The sequence below is a fragment of the Ixodes scapularis genome, unplaced genomic scaffold, assembly GCF_016920785.2.
Source record: "Ixodes scapularis isolate PalLabHiFi unplaced genomic scaffold, ASM1692078v2 PGA_scaffold7__128_contigs__length_106722199, whole genome shotgun sequence".
Classification (NCBI taxonomy): Eukaryota; Metazoa; Arthropoda; class Arachnida; order Ixodida; family Ixodidae; genus Ixodes; species Ixodes scapularis.
Genome location: NW_024609882.1, coordinates 14,171,964 through 14,192,134, shown reverse-complemented (window position 1 = coordinate 14,192,134; position 20,171 = coordinate 14,171,964). Strand labels below are relative to the sequence as shown.

The following is a 20,171-nucleotide window of genomic DNA, read 5'->3' as shown; positions in this document are numbered from 1 at the left end:
AGGTAAAGGAGCCCACGAAGCACACGCATCGGGTTCCGCCGGGAAGATGAACACTCGTAACTCGAGACAACAACGTGGCGGTGGCGCTCTCTGTTTATAATGTTAACTAGGTTATCGCCAGCACCATCTATATACCTCAACATTCCCCTTCTAAAAGGCGATTCGTGCATCCCACGCACGACCCGACGTTGAGTCTTTTCGGAGTCGCAACCCGTCGCCCAGACCTTGTGCGTCGAGGAGAGGGGACCCTCAAGTTGGTTTGACTTGACAAAGCCCTCTGACTTGACCTCTGCTGTTCAGGAACAGCCCCTGCTGCTGACGGATGAGTTGGAGCTGTCACCTGGGCTCTGACGTCCGGCCCACGAAGTTGTGCTCCAGCCGACGCAGGAACAGGAACAGGCTGAACGGGAATATGCTGGTCGGGAACTGGGTGGTCAGGAACAGGCTGGATGGGATCATGCTGGCCGGTAACTGGCTGGTCAAGGACAGGCTAAACGGGAACATGCTAATCGGGAACTGGCTGGTTGGGAACAGGCTGGCTCACAAACGAAACATGGTGCCGGCGGCTTCGCTGCAGCACCACTCTGGGAGTCTCCGCCACGTAGGAACGTGAGCGCTGCGCCCGACTGAGCACCCGGGCAGAGCCCTATGCGTCCGAGATCCGCACCTTTTAACCCGGCGACAGTTCTCTCAGCTGGAACAATCCGTGGCGACGGTTCAGGTCCGCAGCTTGGCCCTGCTTTGCTGTGTTATTCCTTTCCAGGAGACCTTCCGTTTGTGGCCATTAAACTAAGCGATTCTTTCATGGTCGCTGATTTGCCTCCAAATTGGCTCAACACACCGATAGACATGGCTCTACGAGTTCCCCAAGTATTCTGCGAAAAGAAAAAGATACTCGCGAAGTTATTGAATTTTCGAATTTCGTTTTCATCGTGTTTCTCAAACCGGGAGTTCCTACTGGCAACATTGAAGTGTGACGACAGATATGGTACAAAGTCGGCAGTAAGCCATGTTCCCAACTGATTACAAGACGTTTGATGGTGGGAAAAGAATGTTTAGTAACTGATTCACTGAGAAGCACGCAAAAAAACACTCGACATACTCTGTTTAAGACTACATGCACGACCTGAAAGTCTGTACCGTATGTGACGTCACACCACTGAAGAGCGCGCGAAAATTTGAATGCTGGTTTCGGCATCATTTTCCTTTACGGTTGGGGGGGCGCTGTCTGCTGTTACCTACGGAAGACGTGCTTCGCATCGGCCCCGTGTTGCTGATCGATTTATTGCGTCCAAATCATCGACACCTCGGAATTTTCGGTGCCAATCGAACGAGCAAGTCTTCCCGGTCACGGGGAGGTATCGGCAGTGAGTGAGTGTCGATTTTTGGCGATTTTGTGGGAGTTTGCGTGTTCGCCGGCCGGGTGGGGCCGCTAGGCCTAACTCGAGCACGTCGACATGGAGGATCCTCTCGGCGGTTCTACGGTGGATGTGGCCAAGAATGGCGGTCCGATGGTCGTCTCGATGGTCGGGGAGGATGTCGACCCTGATTTTTGTGCAGGCTGGATGCGCGCTCGGGCACGCGGGGGTACTCAGGTGGAGAAGGAGCCCAGGCCTAGTTCCTACGTGGCCCGGAAGGTCATCGAGAAGGTCGAGCGCATGGGGAGGATGCCGAGAGTGGGACTGGAGGGCGAGAACAAGGTGGTGGTGAGGCCGCGAGGTGGCCTGGATTTGAGGAAGACGTCGATCGTCGTCGTGGCGGACGCAATCCGGGCGGCGGCTGGGATCTCGGAGGAGGAGGCCTCGTTGGATACGCAGTGCCCGAACGTGCAGCAAAATGTGGTGGTCATCAGTACGGGGAGCGACGCCAGGGCGGTCAAGTATGCTGCGGTGACGTGTATCTGCGTGGCGGGGAGGTCCTACGAAGTGCGGGCTTACGTCACGGCTCCCTTTGACACCGTCAAGGGGGTGATCCGTGGCGTCCCGGTGCACCATTCGGCGGAGGAGATTGAGCGACTTCTCATCGGGCCCAGGAACCCGACGGTGCGAGCGGCGGAGCGTATCGGCTCTTCGGCAACGGTCGTGGTGATCTTTGGGGGTGACGTAGTGCCGCATCAGGTGTTCTACGGCGGGAGTGTGTTGCGGTGCTCCCTGTACAGGAAGCACTATGAGGTGTGCAAGACGTGTGGTCGTGTCGGTCATCGAACTGATGTGTGCCCAACCCCCGGCGTCAGACGGTGCTTGGGATGTGGCGGAACGCCGGACCCGGGACATGCGTGTAGTCCCAGATGTGGCTTGTGTGGGGGTCCGCATGTTACCGGGGATAAGGTGTGTAAGAATCGGTTTCGTACGCCGTACATCGTTCGTAGGCGGCTGTGGGAGAGAGCGGAGCGGGGTCTGTCCGGGGATCGGCCGTCTCCTCCCCCGCGGGGTTCTGCGGAAGAATACCCTAGGCTGGGGAGGTCTCGCTCGAGGTCGCGCGAGTCTGAGAGGCCGGCGGCACGTAGTCGCAGCAGGAGCACAAGTGATCAGGTCACGTGGGCCCAGGCGGTGCAGTCTGATCGGGGGGAGGTTGCTAAGTTGCGTGAGGAGAATCGTAGGCAAGCTGCTGAGCTCGTGGAGCTGAGAAGGGAGAACAAGAAGTTAGTGAAGACCGTGGAGGAGCTGAAGGCACTGGTCGAGGGCTTGGTTCGTCGGCTGGACAGTTCGGGTCCTCCCTCGGGACCGGAGGACTCCGCCCCTCCCGCCAAGCGCAGGAGTGTGGAGGCTCGCAGACGTAGGGGGGAGGGTGTTGAGGACAGGTTTGATGAGATTGAGGGCCGCGTCGGTCTGGTGGAAGACGGGGTGAAACAGCTTAACGAGAAAATGGATTCGATCATGAAGGTGCTAACGGTGATGCAGGGTACTTTACAGCGAAATTCAGAGGGACAATGGCATCAACCTTAAATATCTGGGTCTGGAACTGTAACGGTTTTAGGAGTAAGAAAGCCAGGTTACAGCAGTACATTAGGGGTAGGGGGGTTAAGCCGGATGTGATAATGGTTCAGGAGGTGGTACAGGAGGATGTGAGTCTCCCCGGCTACGTCACGTACCGGTCTAGTGGGGGTCCTGCGGGCCGCCGTAGGGGGGTCTGCACGTTCGTGCGGCGGAGTCTTCCGGTCCTAGTGCACGAGCTTAAGGGGGACGAGAACGTCGAGAGGGTGTTGACCGAGGTGTTAGTGGGTAGATTGGGGGTCTGTCTGTGCAACGTGTACAGTAATCCGCGTTTCGGCAGACAGAGGTTCAGGAATCTGCTGCATGGATGTGCGCGTTGGGCCGATGGCAGGGGCTTAGTCGTTTCCGGGGACTTTAACGCTAGGCACGAGTTCTTGGGCCACGCGGCTACCACGGTCAAGGGGAGGAATTTGTTCCAAGACGCGGAGGAGGTGGGGCTGATCCTCGTCACGGATCCGGGGGTGCCGACGCGGCCCGCGCGGAACGCGATTGAGAGGGATACCACCCCGGACCTAGCCTTCGTGGACGCTCCCGGGGCGGAGTGGCGGAACGCGCTGGAGGATCTGGGTAGCGATCACCGTTTAGTGGAGCTCTCGGTTCCCCTGGCGGTTCGGAGGAAGGAGTTTAGACCCCAGGGGTTGGTGAACTGGGATGCCTTCAGGCGGCTGGGTCCAGAGGGGGAGATAAGCGATTTGGGGGAATGGTCCGCGAGTTTGGTGGACGCTGCCAGGTCGGCTGAGCGGCCCGTGGTGGTGGAGTCGGAGGATGTGGGGCTGGTGGATAGCAGGTTAGGTGCGCTTGTCGAAGCCCGGGACTCTGTGCGGAGCCGTTGGCGGGAGCGGAAGAACAACCGTGCGCTGCGGAAGCGGGTGGCGCAGTTGAATGAAGATATTCGGAGGCACTGTGAGGCCCTGTCTAGGCAGCAGTGGGACGATGTGTGCAATAGGGCGGAGGGCAAGATGCATAGTGGAGACACGTGGAAGCTGCTGCGGCACCTGCTGGACGAGTCCAGGACGAGGAGCTTCCAGTGTAGGAGAATGGGGGAGGTTGTCGGTCGGGCTGTCAGGGAGCTTGGTGAGGAAGGGGTTAGAAGGCAGTTGTTGGATACGTTCCTTCCGAGTTGTGGCAGGGAGGTCCACCCGGAGTACACGGGGGTTGACAATGCCGAGTTGGATAAGGATTTCGAGCTGTGGGAGGTTAGGGCTGCCTTGCTGCGGATTAATCGGAGGTCGGCGCCCGGGCTGGACCGGGTGGATAATAAGATGCTTGGTAACTTGTCTGAGGAGTGTTTGGAGGCCCTGCTTGATTTCTTCAACAGGTGCTGGAGGGAAGGGAAGCTGCCTGCGGAATGGAAGAAAGCCAAGATGGTTCTTATTCCGAAGCGTGGGAAGCCACCGGGGCTCCAAAACCTTAGGCCGATCTCGCTCACTTCCTGTGTGGGGAAGGTCCTGGAGCACATGTTACTGCGGAGGTGGCAATCCTTTTTGGAGGACAAGGGGGTCTTCCCGAGCTCGATGTTCGGGTTCAGGGAGGGCCTGGGGGCGCGGGACGCGATGTTGGTGTTGTACCACGAGGTGATTGAGCCGAGGCGGCCGGGCGCGGTTCTGGGTCTGGACTTGCGCTGCGCGTTTGATAGAGTCCGGCATTCTGCCATCCTTCGCGGCGTGGCGGATGCGGGGCTCGGCAGACGGAGCTATAACTACGTTAAGGACTTCCTGTCGGGCCGGACGGCTCGGCTGCTGGCGGGGGACTTGGATGTTGGTGAGGGGGAGCTGGGTAGTGTCGGCACCCCACAGGGCTCCGTCATCTCTCCGGTCTTGTTCAATTTAGTGATGGTGGAAGCCGCCCGCGGTCTCTGTGAGGAGGGGATTCCGCACTCTATATATGCGGATGATCTTACGCTGTGGTGCACCAATCGGAGGAAGGAGGTGGTGCAGGGTACGCTGCAGCGAGGGATCGAGATTATTGAGGAGGCGCTGATGGGTTCGGGGTTGGAGTGTGCTCCCGAAAAGTCGGAGTTGCTCGTGTGTTATGCTGGGCGTTGTAGATGGGATGAGATACGGCTGATCGCCGGCGGGGGACCCGTCCCGAGGGTGGACGCTTTGCGGGTTCTGGGGCTATTTGTTCAGGAGAAGGCGGGTAATTCGGTCATGCTCGGGAAAATTCAGGGTAAGGTAGCGTCTGCTCTGCGCATGATCCAGAGGGTGACCAGCAGGAGGAAGGGTATCCGCGAGGCCGGTGTGATGAGGATGGTTCAGGCTTTTGTATTGAGTCACATCATGTACGTGACGCCCTACCTTCGCTGGAGGGCGGGGGAGAAGAACAAGCTGGATGCCATGGCGCGCAGGGCTTACAAATCTGCGTTGGGGCTGTATGCCTTCACTAGCACGAAGAAGCTGGAGATGTTGGGTGTGCACAATACGATAGGGGAGATTGTCGAGGCGCACAGGGCTTCGCAGATTCAAAGGCTGGAGCGCACTGCGGCTGGCAGGGGCGTTTTGAGGCGTGTCGGTATGCTGGCGGAGGATGCGTCTGACGGCGGGGGACTGACGGGAGAGGTGATGAAAAATGTCAGGGTTAGGCCTGTGCCGAGGCACATGCATCCTGTGCGTGATAAGGGACGAAGGGAGGCCAGAGCGCAGGCCCTCTTCAGGTTGTACGGGCGAGAAGATAGTACTGTATACGTTGACGCTGCCCTTCGAGGGGTAGTGGGGGTGGCTGTGGCTGTGAAGGCGGGAAGTGGGGAGGTGCTCTCCGCTGTGAGTGTTAGAACTAGTAATATTTGTGAGGTGGAGGAGACGGCCATTAGTTTGGCGGCCTCCCTGCCAGGGACCAAAGTGGTCATGAGTGACTCTATGAGTGCGATAAGGAACTTTGCGCGTGGACGCGTTGGGGTGGTGGCCAAGAGGCTGCTGCGTCCGACGGGCGCGGTGGACATTGTGTGGTGCCCCGCTCACGAAGCGGGCAACGTGGATGCTGACCGAAGGGCCCGAGAACTGCTTGGCCGGGCCTTCGGGGGCGCCGCGGAGTATTCACCCAGCGGCTTTGGGGAAGTGCTAAGGACCAGGAGGGAGGAACGGCGGGTGTTCCCGCTGCCCCACGGGGATTTGGTTAGGGAGGATGCTGTGCTGTTGCGGCAGTTGCAGGTGGAGTGCGTGTTTACTCCTGTGGTGGGGCGCTATGTGGCGCCAGAGGTGTACTCAAGTGATAAGTGCGTGCTGTGTGGTGCGCGGGCAACTGCGGAGCACGTGTTGTGGGACTGTGAAACTCGGCCGGCGGAGGCGACCACGTCGAGTGGGCTTCCGCCGGACATCAAAGCCGGGGTGATGGCTAGTAGCCTGGACCTCCAGGTAGCGGTCGTCCAGCAGGCCCGGCGTCTACTGCGCAGGCAGGTCCGACCTCGGGCCCCCTGCGCTGGGGCGTCGGATGGTGTGGGCCGCACCGGCTAGGCTTGACCTAGCTCTGCAGGCAAATAAAGACGTTTATTCCTCCTCCTCCTCCTTTACGGTTGTCTCAACTGCTATTTTGAATTTCGAGAAAATAAAGAGCATACGGTACAAGTGACAGACATTAATAATCATCCTCCGCCAAGATGTCCTTTATAGTCCTCACTGCCCACTCGACCTCTCCGTTCGGTTGTGGGATTCTAAAAATCTTGCCAAAGTCATGGAAACCGACTTGAACCCTATTGACGGTCCGCAGTACCTCAGGAATGTCGAAGCGTACCATGCAACTCATCATTGTTGAAATCACAAACTAGCTCAAAGTGATTCGCAGTGTCATCACCTGGTGATAGCGCGAATGATAATCCACCAGAAGTAGAAAATCCTGTTTATGAAAGTGGAACAGATTAGCTCCTACCTGCTGCCACAGTAGCTCCGTTGAAGGCGATGCCATGAGTGGTTCGGCTCGCTGTACCATTGTCGTTGCACAACGCTTACACGTCTCGACCATGGTCTTGACATGGTTGCCTATGCTCTGTTGGCCCCCACATCGAGTCTCTTGCCCGTGCCTTGCACCGGTTCACACAATGGTATCCCTCATGGATGACTTGCAAGACCTCGGGTCGCAGCGATCACAAGACCTCCTACCTTGAGGAGCAAATGGTTGCAGACAGTCAGCTCCCCGCTCTACTTCCAGTACTTCATCAGGTGACCTGGAACTTTGGTCTTCTGAGGCCAACTCTTACCGCAGTATTTTGTCATTGCCGAACGTTCAGTGCCTACTGTAGACAAATCTCTTCCAGAATGATGGACACACCTTGAATTTAAAAAAAAAACCCAAAATTTGTGCTGCAAAACCTTGCAAACTAAAGATTTAAAATAAAACATCACGCGACCTTCATTTTCTACTAAAGTTACTACAAAAAGAGTTTTTTTTCGTTGGTTTTTACCAACGTTACTAGAACATTCAGTTGGGAAACTCGCCGTCGAAACTTGAGCTGCTGGCGTCCACCGAGACCGAGCTAAATACGAAAACAGCGCCACTCTTTATCATTTGTCTGTACTGTGGTCACCTTGAGCTTTTAGAAAGCATGTTTTTGCGTAAAAATGAACGGAAAAGACTTTTTTGTATGAAATTTAATGGAGTTTAGTACCAAATGATGGGCGCGTGGTGTTTTTAAAATCTTTAGGTTGCAGGGTTTTGCGGAACAATTAATATTTTTTTTATACAACCATGCCTCAGAGGTGCTTTCAGAAATGCGTCCCGACCTAGGTGCATTTTAGCTTCGGTAGTAAGTCGCGGCGCGTCCGCAGGGGAGACGGGGGTAAAACCCCTGTAACCTCTTCCGCACATGCAGATTAATGCGGAGGAGCGAGCAGCAGGATGGGAGCCGTTCGGATCCACAATTAACCCTTCTAAATCCAATCCAAGGACAAACCAGCTCCTGTGCGCCCGGGCGCAATTCGACGGTGGCCGGCCACTGATGCTTGGGTCTCCCAGAGAATGGTGTGTACTCACGCCGCAGCCTGATTCTTCTATTAACACGCGAAGCCGCACCTCTATATTGCAACGCAAAGCTCCGTGAGTATTCCCTGGCGGCCTTCGTTGAGTCCGTTGTTGCTGAGCGCAGGCTTACCATGGGCCCCATGTGCACGGGCCACGACGCTTCCACAACGCGCATTCGACACCACCGATACTGTAGGCTTTTTATTATATGGGTCTGCTTTGAGAATTTTCAGCGAACCCTGTCGCGTAGTCGGTCGCAGGATGACTGACGTCTCAGATCTCGTTTCAGTTGGCCGGCGGCTGACAAGGTCTCGGGACCGCTAATGGTCTGTGGTAGTGCACCACCTAATACGCTACGCTTCAGAGTAACGACACTTGGCCATATTGTGGCTTAAAATCGTGGTTGCCAGTTATCTGAAGGTTTATCTCAAATCACAGGAAACGTTTTTCGGTCCTCAACAAATGTTTAAGCAGTTCGCGATAGAGAAAAGGAATAGTACATGAGCCAAGCAGGTAGCCAGGATTTTGATTCGGCGGCGAGGGCGCCCATGACAAAATGCCATATGAGGGGGAGGGCGAAGAGGAGGTCGACCAAAATGGAAGATTTCGGGGGGGGGGGGGGGGGGGGGGGGGGGGGCGGGCCCCATGGGCCCCCCTTCAGGATACGTGCCTGACACGACCTTCCTAACAGCGAATCTAATGCTGAAGAAGTCGCACTTTTCAATCATGACGATCGGCAGTTGCGTCTGCATGCTCTGCACAAGCACCAAAATGGCGGCGCACACAACAATGTCGGGGAACAGAGTGCCGATTCTCTAAGCGCAGCTCATTTAGCGGCTCTAGTCTATGGTTTGTTGAACAGTCTCGCGATGGCTAAACGTTTCCTCTTGGCTCCATTACGTCTCGTTCGGGCCGATATCGGGCGCGATCGTCTGCTCATGCGTCTACGTGTGTCCCTTTGGTCAGAGTCTTCCAGACGACAAGCACTGAGATGCCTTTTCATTTGCCCCTTTCCCACAGGACCATCAGACATCTCTGTTGCCCGACCCGGCAGACAGGTGCGTTCTCCCGCCACTTTTGTTTCTTCTCGTCTCTTTCTCGTTAATCGCTCCGAGGAAGCTGCATTGTTCCCCAAGCACGGGCGGGTGACTCCGAGCCATGGGCGGAGACCGACGGAGGTGACAACTGCTCTGACGCGCCGCCGAGAATTAGTCGTCGGGGCCGCCAACGGAGGGCTTTTCCCGTCAGACAATGCACTTTGATGGCAGTTCGTGACTCAGACGCCTCGGTTGCTTCATCGGAAACTTAAACCGAATATATGCTGTTTAGGGTTGTGCACGGCAATCAAGGTTCTTTAGCCGATTACTTAATTTGTTAATCGGTCTAATATGGAGGCTGTAAAAGTGCTAAAGGATGGCGAAATCATAAACATAAATTGGCAACACCTTTGCTCAGATCCTTATAGCCTTTGTGATGCTTAAGGGTAGGTTTGAATGTATACCCATTTCGTTTCATTTATTGATTAGTTTGGCACATAATCAAACGCCAGAAGCTGATGATAGGTTAGAGCAATGACACATTTTACTGACGTCAGGTTGGCAGCTACAAAGCACTGTTTAAGTAATTGCGAAGTGTGAGATATTTGTTCTTAGCGCAGCAATACTTGTATAAATAAGATATAAGGAAGTGAACTTTAAAAACAAAATGAAGCGCGGTACTTAATTAATTGTTCTCTTGGCGGTATAGCAACATGGAAAACAGAACACATCGTGCATAATAAGGAATTGTAGGGTTATTTTAAGATCTTAATCGGCTCGCTAACTTCACTACCCTAACGTTGTTTCAATGTCCAGAAAACTGTCTCGGGGCTGTGGACGCAGGTCCGGTAATATTTCGCAGAATATTTCGCAGGGTGCGGTCCACGACGATTACTTCCGTCTTGAAGTAATAAACGCCCCGTTGTCATTGAAATGCTTTCAATTCATTGTGCGTACGTTAATTTATTTTTCAATATAATACGCTTTGCTGTTAATTAATTGTTCGTGTGGTGGCATCAGGTTTGAGATACCTGATAGATGACTGCCCCCTTTAGCCAACATCGGCATTCGTCTTGAAAACAATATACTGAAGTGGTCCGTAATCATTTCGCCAAGTAAGAAATTTAAAACTTCAAGGACAAGTGTGGCGAGATTCGGAGTTGAAAAGCGTCGGTTCTCTACAACCTCCACCAAATGGTCCGTCACCATAAATGGCCCGCTGAATCTGAAACGCACTGCACAACGAATCGCCCTTCGTTAAACTTTCGAACCCGTTTCCGCAACATTGCTTCCCTCATGGCCTTTAACCTAAAATTTCGCCCATTCATCGTGGATCTTTGGTTGTCTGCATGGTCTGGCATATTCAGAACTCTTATCGACCGGGAGTGGACTTGGGAGTTCATCGATTATTGGGAATCGTCAACCGCGATCCTAAACTACCGAATGGAGGAACTGCGCATGCGCAGATTGAATGCTGTTGCGGGACTTGTGCGCGAACGCCTCCTCTCACGGAACACAAAACATTTTCCTCTGGATTCTTTAAATCACGGAAAAGCATGATGACATAAGGGCCCCTGGGATGACATATCAGTCACTGCGAATTGCAAATAGTGATCACTTCGGATCATGTCAAGCTGACATTTGTACATGGATTTGTTACTCAGTCTAATTTGCATCTCAAGCGATCTCAAAACCATGGTAAAACCAAAATACGAGGCAGCCATCAACGGTTCGTGACACACTGTTGGTGTTGTTGTTTGCGTGTTTATTCGGGGCACTTAATACACGCTGGATAATAGAAATCAAGATGATTTATATCAGAAATTAAATCGTGATGTAAATCCTACCAGCTGTACTATGATGATTTCAATCGAACCTTTGCGCAAAAATATTTCCTCCCAAAATATTTTATTTACCTCTTGCCTATCATTTGATGATTTGTATGTACATTTGATTTGTACTGAAATAAAAAACAAACATTAAGCAAAAAAAGTTACGCCACGTTCTTTTTCAAGCCAATCTCAATAGAAAAGATAAAAAAAAAAAACTAGAAAAAAGCAAATAAAGAAAAACTCATGTAATGCCCTTAATTGGGCCTTTGAGGTACCGCGAATAGGTAAAAAAATAAATGGAACCAAGTCAGAGCGGAAAAAAAAGCTGAATAAAAAAATTAAGCAGTTTTTCTTCCAGTATGGCTGAAGTAACATCGTAAAAATTAGTTGATTAAACTGTACTTTAAATTCACTATAATTCTTTCTTCTGCATTGTTAGCAGTGATCACATGGATTCATCAATCACCGTACCATGCTAAAAATACGTGGCTTTATAAAGTGTCACAATCTTCTAGCTACCGTGACTTAAATGAAATTATTCCGATTTTAAATGTAATAAATTAGTTGTTCTTTTTTATCGTACCTTTTTTTTTTTTTGCTTTAATCGTCTTGTGGGATATGGCTAAATTCATTGCACATGCCTGCCGAGGTCATACCAACATTCTAGCTACAGCGTTAAGACAAAGGTAGCACGGTACATCTCAAATAAAAACAAGAGAAAATAGCCGAGCCCGAGAGTGTAAGCGTAATTTTGCTATTCATCACCGAACGAACACGTGTGGTCTTGAAGACGTCCGAATAATGTCCCTGAGCCGGCGCGTCCCACTAGCACCCCGCGAAACATCAGTGGATGGTCGCCGTCAATCTTGGAATAGTCCCAAATGTGTATTTCGCGGGAAACCATCTCTACGCGAAAATAACGGCTTTTGTGCAAACCCGTCGTAATACCGGTCGTTGCGTAACCTCCAACGCATATTTTTGCGCCCATTGTCATTCGCTGCGAAGCAGAAGAAAAAACAAAACAAAAAGTCGCTGCAAGAGGAGTTACGGGAGGAACACGTGACTCGACTCGTTGCGCTGTTTGTCAACCACGCTCCAGCCTAACGGTCCTCGCGAGGCGCCCTTGAGACCGTTGCAAGCTTATGACGAGCTGGAATTTTGGGTATTGGGGCTTGGTGGCACGCGTCCCAGACAAGGCCGTGGGTCCGTCACTTACCTGGAGTCAACGTGGTGCAGACCCCCGCGGAAGAGCCGAAGCTTTTCCTGCGTCCCCACAAGCTTTCTGAATTTGTCAAATGGTCCGAACTACGGGACTTTTCAATTCATTCCGGACCAGAGCGCTCAAAGCAGGTACGCCAAAGAAGCACGGTCGAGTGCCGCGTCCGGCTCCTACTCGTGTCCTCGACGAACGCAGACGCGTCATTCGGCTCCAATCTACGCTCACTAAGTGACACACCCAGCACAGTCTTGTTATCCTCTTGGTTCCCGAAAGCGTGCACGCAAGACGGACTCGGCGTTCACGTGAAACCAAAGAAAAAGCTCCGTTTCCTTTTAGCGAACGGTGTTCGTGCGCGTCGACATGCGAGTGTGCGAGCTTGGGAAGCACTTTGCTGAGATCTCTAGGGCTCGTTCGAGCCTCTCGGAAACATTTTATTCGAGTTTCAACTAAATCGGCGAAAGGAACTCTTGCACTGACTCATCTCCAAGCTGGACGGTGCACTGAGCACGCCTCCGACGCATATTTTTGCTAACGGCGTGAAGCAACCCGAGGTAAACGCGGCTCTGTCCCGGAAGTAAGCGTCTAGCGGATTAGTGAAGGTTCCGAGCGTTGGTCTGAGCAATGTCCGAGGGCTTTTTCTCTTTTCAATTCCGAGAAAGCCTGTCTGTGTAGCACAAGCAGACCAGAGAAGTCTTCCATGGACAGGTATATCGAGAGTTCATCGAGCTAACATATGTCCCGCATTTGCGTGCCTTGTTCTTGCGATCTATCGCTAAGACGTGTGGACCAAAACATTGACTGGGTGCGCTGAGAAGCGCAGTCGACTCCCCGATTTTCGCGACATGCCGTCGAACTTCCGCTGGCTTTGGCGAGGTTGCCCTTGTTCGAGTGCTCTCCACCATGTTCTCCAGGCATCCTTGAGAAACTAAAAACAGCGCGAACCCGACGAAGGACCAGAGAAGACGTACGTGAACTGAGCACCGTTCGCTTTAAAAACGAAAACCAACGCTTTGTTTGTGTACATCTTTAGTCCGTCTTGTTTGCACTGTTTTTAGTTTTTAAAGATGCGCGCAACCTACTTCGACAACAACAAAAAAAAAAAAGTAAAAGCAAAGACACAAGAAAGAGAAAACAAATCAAGAAAACACGTTCGCCAACAACGCAAATCTAAAACACGCGGAACAAAGCAGAAAACTTCTGAAATTTCAAGATAAAAATATATATATATCTCAGTCTCATTCAAAGCAATAGAGGGATGGCTAATGCAGTCCCCCCCCCCCCCCCCCCCCCCCCCCACCTTGTTTTAATTTCAAGAGCCTCCAAGACTTACCTGTCCCTCCGCTCTTTGATCGCACCCAAAGTTCTGGTGCAATCCAGCAGAGGGGAGCAGTCGCGCCTGCTGCAATGGACGGCCAGGGGGCCCGAAGGTGTTGAAGGAGGCGCTGTGCTCACGAAGTCTCTGATTGACACATCTTACGGTCTGCCTCACGTACACCTTTCCGCAAGACAGCTGGATACAGTAAACCACTGCACTCAGACATATTGTCATGCCTTATCTTCATGGGATTTCGCACAACATAAAAAACATGGCAAAGCGGTATGACGTGCCGGTGGTTTTTAAGGCGCCCAACAAATTGGTGCAGTTTCGTAAGAGCGTCCGTGTACCGAAAGATTTTTTTTTTTTTTTTCAGTGGAACCAAGCACGTGAACCGGTACATCAATTAGTTGCTGTGCGGGAGTGGTTTACGCAGAGGGCCGGGGAAGTTTTGTAGGTTTTTGGAATTAAAACAAGGGAAAAGGGGGGGGGGGGAGGGAGGGGGGAGGGGGGGGGGGGGGACTGCATGAGCCACCCCTCTAGCTATTGCTCTTAGTGAGACGAAGATTTTTTTATTTTTTTTTATCCTGATTCTGTCATGTCCCGCGTGTTTTAAATACACGTTGTTGACGAATGTGTATCCGATTTTTTTTTGTGCTTTTATTTTTATTTTATGTTTTTCTTGTCGAAGTGGGGGTTGCGCACGGGCGATCTGGGGGAGCGTTCTTTTTCTGTGTTTTCTTTATCTGCTAGGTCACAATAAATCGATCAGTTGCGAGTAAGCTTAAGCACAAGTCTGTGCTGTGTGTTTCTTACCTGTTGTCCTCGTTTCTTGTTCGCTTTAATCTTCACCACGTGCTACTGAGCCTGGCTGAAAAACGAAACGCCGTTTGATAAAAACATCGCCGTTCACTAAAAATCGTCGCACGGTGAAACGGCGTTCAGCAATATTCTGCTGCCTGCGACGTGTCTCAGTTGGTGTGTTGGTCGCGTCCTGAAAAGTGGTCCCTCGATATCCGCCTGATGACGTTATAGAAGTGTTACGTTGTCGTCGGCCGCGATCCTGGCGGTGTCACAGCCGCGGCGGTGTATGTGCCCAGGGCCGGATTAACAGTTACGAGTGTTACGAGACCCCCGAGGTAAAGGAGCCCACGAAGCGCACGCATCGGGTTCCGCCGGGAAGATGAACGAGACAACAACGTGGCGGTGGCGCTCTCTGTTTATAATGTTAACTAGGTTATCGCCAGCACCATCTATATACCTCAACATTCCCCTTCTAAAAGGCGATTCGTGCATCCCACGCACGACCCGACGTTGAGTCTTTTCGGAGTCGCAACCCGTCGCCCAGACCTTGTGCGTCGAGGAGAGGGGACCCTCAAGTTGGTTTGACTTGAGAAAGCCCTCTGACTTGCCCTCTGCTGTTCAGGAACAGCCCCTGCTGCTGACGTGAGTTGGAGCTGTCACCTGGGCTCTGACGTCCGGCCCACGAAGTTGTGCTCCAGCCGACGCAGGAACAGGAACAGGCTGAAGGGGAATATGCTGGTCGGGAACTGGGTGGTCAGGAACAGGCTGGATGGGATCATGCTGGCCGGTAACTGGCTGGTCAAGGACAGGCTAAACGGGAACATGCTAATCGGGAACTGGCTGGTTGGGAACAGGCTGGCTCACAAACGAAACATGGTGCCGGCGGCTTCGCTGCAGCACCACTCTGGGAGTCTCCGCCACGTAGGAACGTGAGCGCTGCGCCCGACTGAGCACCCGGGCAGAGCCCTATGCGTCCGAGATCCGCACCTTTTAACCCGGCGACAGTTCTCTCAGCTGGAACAATCCGTGGCGACGGTTCAGGTCCGCAGCTTGGCCCTGCTTTGCTGTGTTATTCCTTTCCAGGAGACCTTCCGTTTGTGGCCATTAAACTAAGCGATTCTTTCATGGTCGCTGATTTGCCTCCAAATTGGCTCAACACACCGATAGACATGGCTCTACGAGTTCCCCAAGTATTCTGCGAAAAGAAAAAGATACTCGCGAAGTTATTGAATTTTCGAATTTCGTTTTCATCGTGTTTCTCAAACCGGGAGTTCCTACTGGCAACATTGAAGTGTGACGACAGATATGGTACAAAGTCGGCAGTAAGCCATGTTCCCAACTGATTACAAGACGTTTGATGGTGGGAAAAGAATGTTTAGTAACTGATTCACTGAGAAGCACGCAAAAAACACTCGACATACTCTGTTTAAGACTACATGCACGACCTGAAAGTCTGTACCGTATGTGACGTCACACCACTGAAGAGCGCGCGAAAATTTGAATGCTGGTTTCGGCATCATCTTCCTTTACGGTTGTCTCAACTGCTATTTTGAATTTCGAGAAAATAAAGAGCATACGGTACAAGTGACAGACATTAATAATCACCCTCCGCCAAGATGTCCTTTATAGTCCTCACTGCCCACTCGACCTCTCCTTTCGCTTGTGGGATTCTAAAAATCTTGCCAAAGTCATGGAAACCGACTTGAACCCTATTGACGGTCCGCAGTACCTCAGGAATGTCGAAGCGTACCATGCAACTCATCATTGTTGAAATCACAAACTAGCTCAAAGTGATTCGCAGTGTCATCACCTGGTGATAGCGCGAATGATAATCCACCAGAAGTAGAAAATTCTGTCTATGAAAGTGGAACAGATTAGCTCCTACCTGCTGCCACAGTAGCTCCGTTGAAGGCGATGCCATGAGTGGTTCGGCTGGCTGTACCATTGTCGTTGCACAACGCTTACACGTCTCGACCATGGTCTTGACATGGTTGCCTATGCTCTGTTGGCCCCCACATCGAGTCTCTTGCCCGTGCCTTGCACCGGTTCACACATTGGTATCCCTCATGGATGGCTTGCAAGACCTCGGGTCGCAGCGATCACAAGACCTCCTACCTTGAGGAGCAAATGGTTGCAGACAGTCAGCTCCCCGCCCTACTTCCAGTACTTCATCAGGTGACCTGGAACTTTGGTCTTCTGAGGCCAACTCTTACCGCAGTATTTTGTCATTGCCGAACGTTCAGTGCCTGCTGTGGACAAATCTCTTCCAGAATGATGGACACACCTTGAATTAAAAAAAAAACCCAAAAATTTGTGCTGCAAAACCTTGCAAACTAAAGATTTAAAATAAAACATCACGCGACCTTCATTTTCTACTAAAGTTACTACAAAAAGAGTTTTTTTTCGTTGGTTTTTACCAACGTTACTAGAACACTCAGTTGGGAAACTCGCCGTCGAAACTTGGGCTGCTGGCGTCCACCGAGACCGAGCTAAATACGAAAACAGCGCCACTCTTTATCATTTGTGTGTACTGTGGTCACCTTGAGCTTTTAGAAAGCATGTTTTTGCGTAAAAATGAACGGAAAAGACTTTTTTGTATGAAATTTAATGGAGTTTAGTACCAAATGATGGGCGCGTGGTGTTTTTAAAATCTTTAGGTTGCAGGGTTTTGCGGAACAATTAATATTGTTTTTATACAACCATGCCTCAGAGGTGCTTTCAGAGGTGCGTCCCGACCTAGGTGCATTTTAGCTTCGGTAGTAAGTCGCGGCGCGTCCGCTGGGGAGACGGGGGTAAAACCCCTGTAACCTCTTCCGCCGTATCTGTTTCGGCTCCGAACAAAACAACTCAACAGTGAGTTAAAATCCCAAAATTAAACCCCGTACTTTTGTTCCCAGTCTCCCAAAATCGAATCGAAGCCAATCCTCCAGAATCCTCTCGGGGATCCTTTTGTAGACTCGCAGGGGCCTCCTTTCCCCTCAGGGACCGACCAATCCCTTCAAATTTCACCACTCCCACGTGGTACACTGTTCTCCAATGGTCGGCGAGCTGTCAGCCTGGCACCCCAACCGCCAAATCCAAATTCTTTCTACAGTCAACCCCTGCATTTTACGCAGACTGGCCGGCTCCAACAGCTAAATTATTACATCGGGTAAAAAGCGACAATTTTACAATGAGCGGCAAAACCCTCTATATAGAGGCACATTCGGCTAAAAGCTACACGCTTCTCCAGGCGCGGGCTCTCCCGGTCCCAGTCCGAGCGGAGTCCCGAAACCCGAGGCCCCGCCGACACAAACATAGAAAGCTGAAAAAAAAAAAAAAAAAAAAAAAAAACGCCGACGCAACTCTGGAAAGATAAACTTTCCTACCAAAAATCACCTTAACTAATAAGCAGGATTTCTACAAACTTAACAGCTTGTTTATCTTGTTCTTATTTAACCTTTTGGCCACTTTCCTTCTTTTGTCCCATAGCTCGAGGAGGTGCCGGCCGATAAGCGGTGCTTCTTCGGTTTTCGTAATGTGCTTTGTGTGCTTCTGATATGCCGTTTTGATTTCTTCAGCCCAGGTGGAGGGGTCTTCCGAGGCGTCTTCCTTTTCCAAGTCTTCTCGAAGTTTTTTTCCATTTGGTAATCCCTGTTCGCGATCCTGATCCTCGTTCTTTCTTTCTTTTGCTTGTGAGTTGTGTTGTTCGAATGTAGTGATCGGCTGCCCAGGCTTTCTAATGTGTTGTCCCACCGAGTTAGGTAGGGGCCGATGTGCCACGTGAGATCTGGATCTACGCTATTCCCAGTCCGCGTCGGGGTATGGATGTCGTTTAGTAGGGACAGGTTGTTGTTGCCCGTGGCTGCCCCTAACCTTCTGCCATTTGGAGTGGTGTTAGAGTAGCCCCATGCCGTGTGATGGCTGTTGAAGTCGCCCCCTATTATCAGGTCCTTTCCCTCGTGCTTGTCTTAGAAGTCTTTCATCCAGTTTGTTCTGCTATGATGGTCTCCCGGGATCCAGTATGCGTTGATCACTACCAGTTTGGTGTCTAGGGTGACCACCTTCCTGCTAGTGAAATGCGGGATTTATTAAGACGCACACAGCGAACCAAGGTTCTGTTAACACATTTATTATCTCGCACTGTTTATACACCTGCTAATTGTATTGCAGCAATTAAGCTCAAATAATTTTCACTACCAGTTATAGATTATTGTGAATGCCAAAGATGGGTATTACATGTGCCGAAGTTGAAAACATAACAATCGACTGTACCAGAACTCAATGCATCAAATGGAAATAAGAAACAGTAAACATTTTTCTGGTTATTGCTTCCTGTCCACGCTTACTTCTATCAACAGGGTCCTACGCAACATTTTTAACATTATGTTCTTTTTTCACCGTTGCATGTGGGGCTGCCTTACTAAAAAAGAAAAAAGAAATCCACAGCAAACCTTCCGCATTGGCATGGTGCTACACAACTTTTTAACATTATGTTCTTTTTTGACCGTTGCATGTGTGGCTGCCTTACTAAAAAAAAAAAATCCACAGCACATTTTTTGCATTGGCACGGAAATTTGAAAATAATTACAATATTTTATATTTAAATTTGGCGAGAACCTTTTCGTACACTATTTTCCCACCAAAGGGAGAGGCACAACGTCCCATGCGCTTCGGTCCGCTTGCACGAATGACGGTCGCTTCCCGCAATGCTTGGATAGATCCCAATTCGATTCACACAATTACTAGCGACCTCCGCACTTCCCCCTGCCCCACTTTCCGGCAGAACCGTGAGTTGCGGAGTGAATTTTACGACAGTGTGAAATGCGGGACATTTTGTAGATTCGGGACTTTCTCGCGGGACGCGGGACACGACCCCTCAATGCGGGACAGTCCCGCGAGTCGCGGGACGGGTGGTCACCTGGTGTCGCTGCCTTGAAGTTGGCATTCTATTGCTACCATTTCTTGTTTGTCTGAGTTGTACTGTTCGGTTTCTAGCTGTATTGTGGGGATACTATTTGCCACGTATGTTCTAGTCATGGTTGGTGTTTGAGGTCCATTTGGGTTTTGATTCTTACTCGACCGTTTTTGCAGGCGTGTAATACTTGGCTCAGTGAATTTCTGATATCCAGAGAGACAGAAGTCTCCATTTGTTTCTTGTAATATATCTGGTTTACGTGCCGCGTGTTGGATGTAGAAAAGAAGTTGAGCTTTTTTCTTCTGGGGCATCTACAATTTCATTGCCATATTACTGTGTCTGCTGTTTGCTTTTCTTTGCTCTGTTTATTCATGTTGGGGCTCAGGGGTTTCTGAGCGTGTTACTTTATTGGTACCGATTGGTTCTGCAAGGATGCTTCTTTTTCTGTTTAATAGCATGTTGATCTTGGCGTCTAAACCTTTTATGTGTTCCTCTAGGAGGGTCATCTGGTTTTGCATGATTTCCGTCTGTCTCACAAGTTGTATTAGGATTGCGCTGGCTTGAGGGTTCAAGCCAGGTATGATTTCTCTACTCTGTGAGCAGGTGATTGACGGCGCGACACTCTCGTTCTCCTCCATGTCCATAATTGTGGCCTGCGAAGCTTTAGCTTGAAGGTTTTGAACCCTCGCTTTGTCTGAATTCTCTGTCAATTGGTGGCGTCTAGCTTGTGTTAACGCTTCTTTATACGTTTGTGATATGCGTGCTGTGCGTGCTGGTGTGTTATTTGGAGCTGTAAGGTAGTGTAAAGGTCTACTCACGCTTCTTGCTGGGCTCATGCTAAGACTTCTAGCACGTGGCCTCGGTTTGGCTGGAGCTATCCTGCTTTGTCAGGCAGGACTGGAAACTCATCGTCTTAAAGCAGCTGGTACGGATTTGAGGTGGTTGGGCCGTAGGATGGGGCACTTTTTGGCGTGGTTCGTTGTGGTGGTCCGTTGTTCTTCCTTTGCGTAAGTTGCCACTGTCTTCTCATCTCCATGCTGTGATTCAGGTCTATGTCTGCCTTGAGCCTGACCGTGCATTGAGCGTCTGTTCTCATCTCCATGCTGTGATTCAGGTCTATGTCT

General features: G+C 51.0%; 2 protein-coding genes across 2 annotated transcripts; both read left to right on the top strand.

Moving 5' to 3' along the window:
- The first annotated feature begins 1,457 nt into the window (after window positions 1-1,457).
- Window positions 1,458-3,129, top strand: LOC121833305. The gene has a single exon (XM_042286485.1). The coding sequence runs from the start codon at window positions 1,458-1,460 to the stop codon at window positions 2,943-2,945; it is 1,488 nt and encodes a 495-aa protein (XP_042142419.1). The 3' UTR covers window positions 2,946-3,129.
- Window positions 3,130-4,507: 1,378 nt separating this feature from the next.
- Window positions 4,508-6,488, top strand: LOC121833232. Its single transcript, XM_042286369.1, has one exon. The coding sequence runs from the start codon at window positions 4,508-4,510 to the stop codon at window positions 6,440-6,442; it is 1,935 nt and encodes a 644-aa protein (XP_042142303.1). The 3' UTR covers window positions 6,443-6,488.
- The last annotated feature ends 13,683 nt before the right edge of the window (window positions 6,489-20,171 follow it).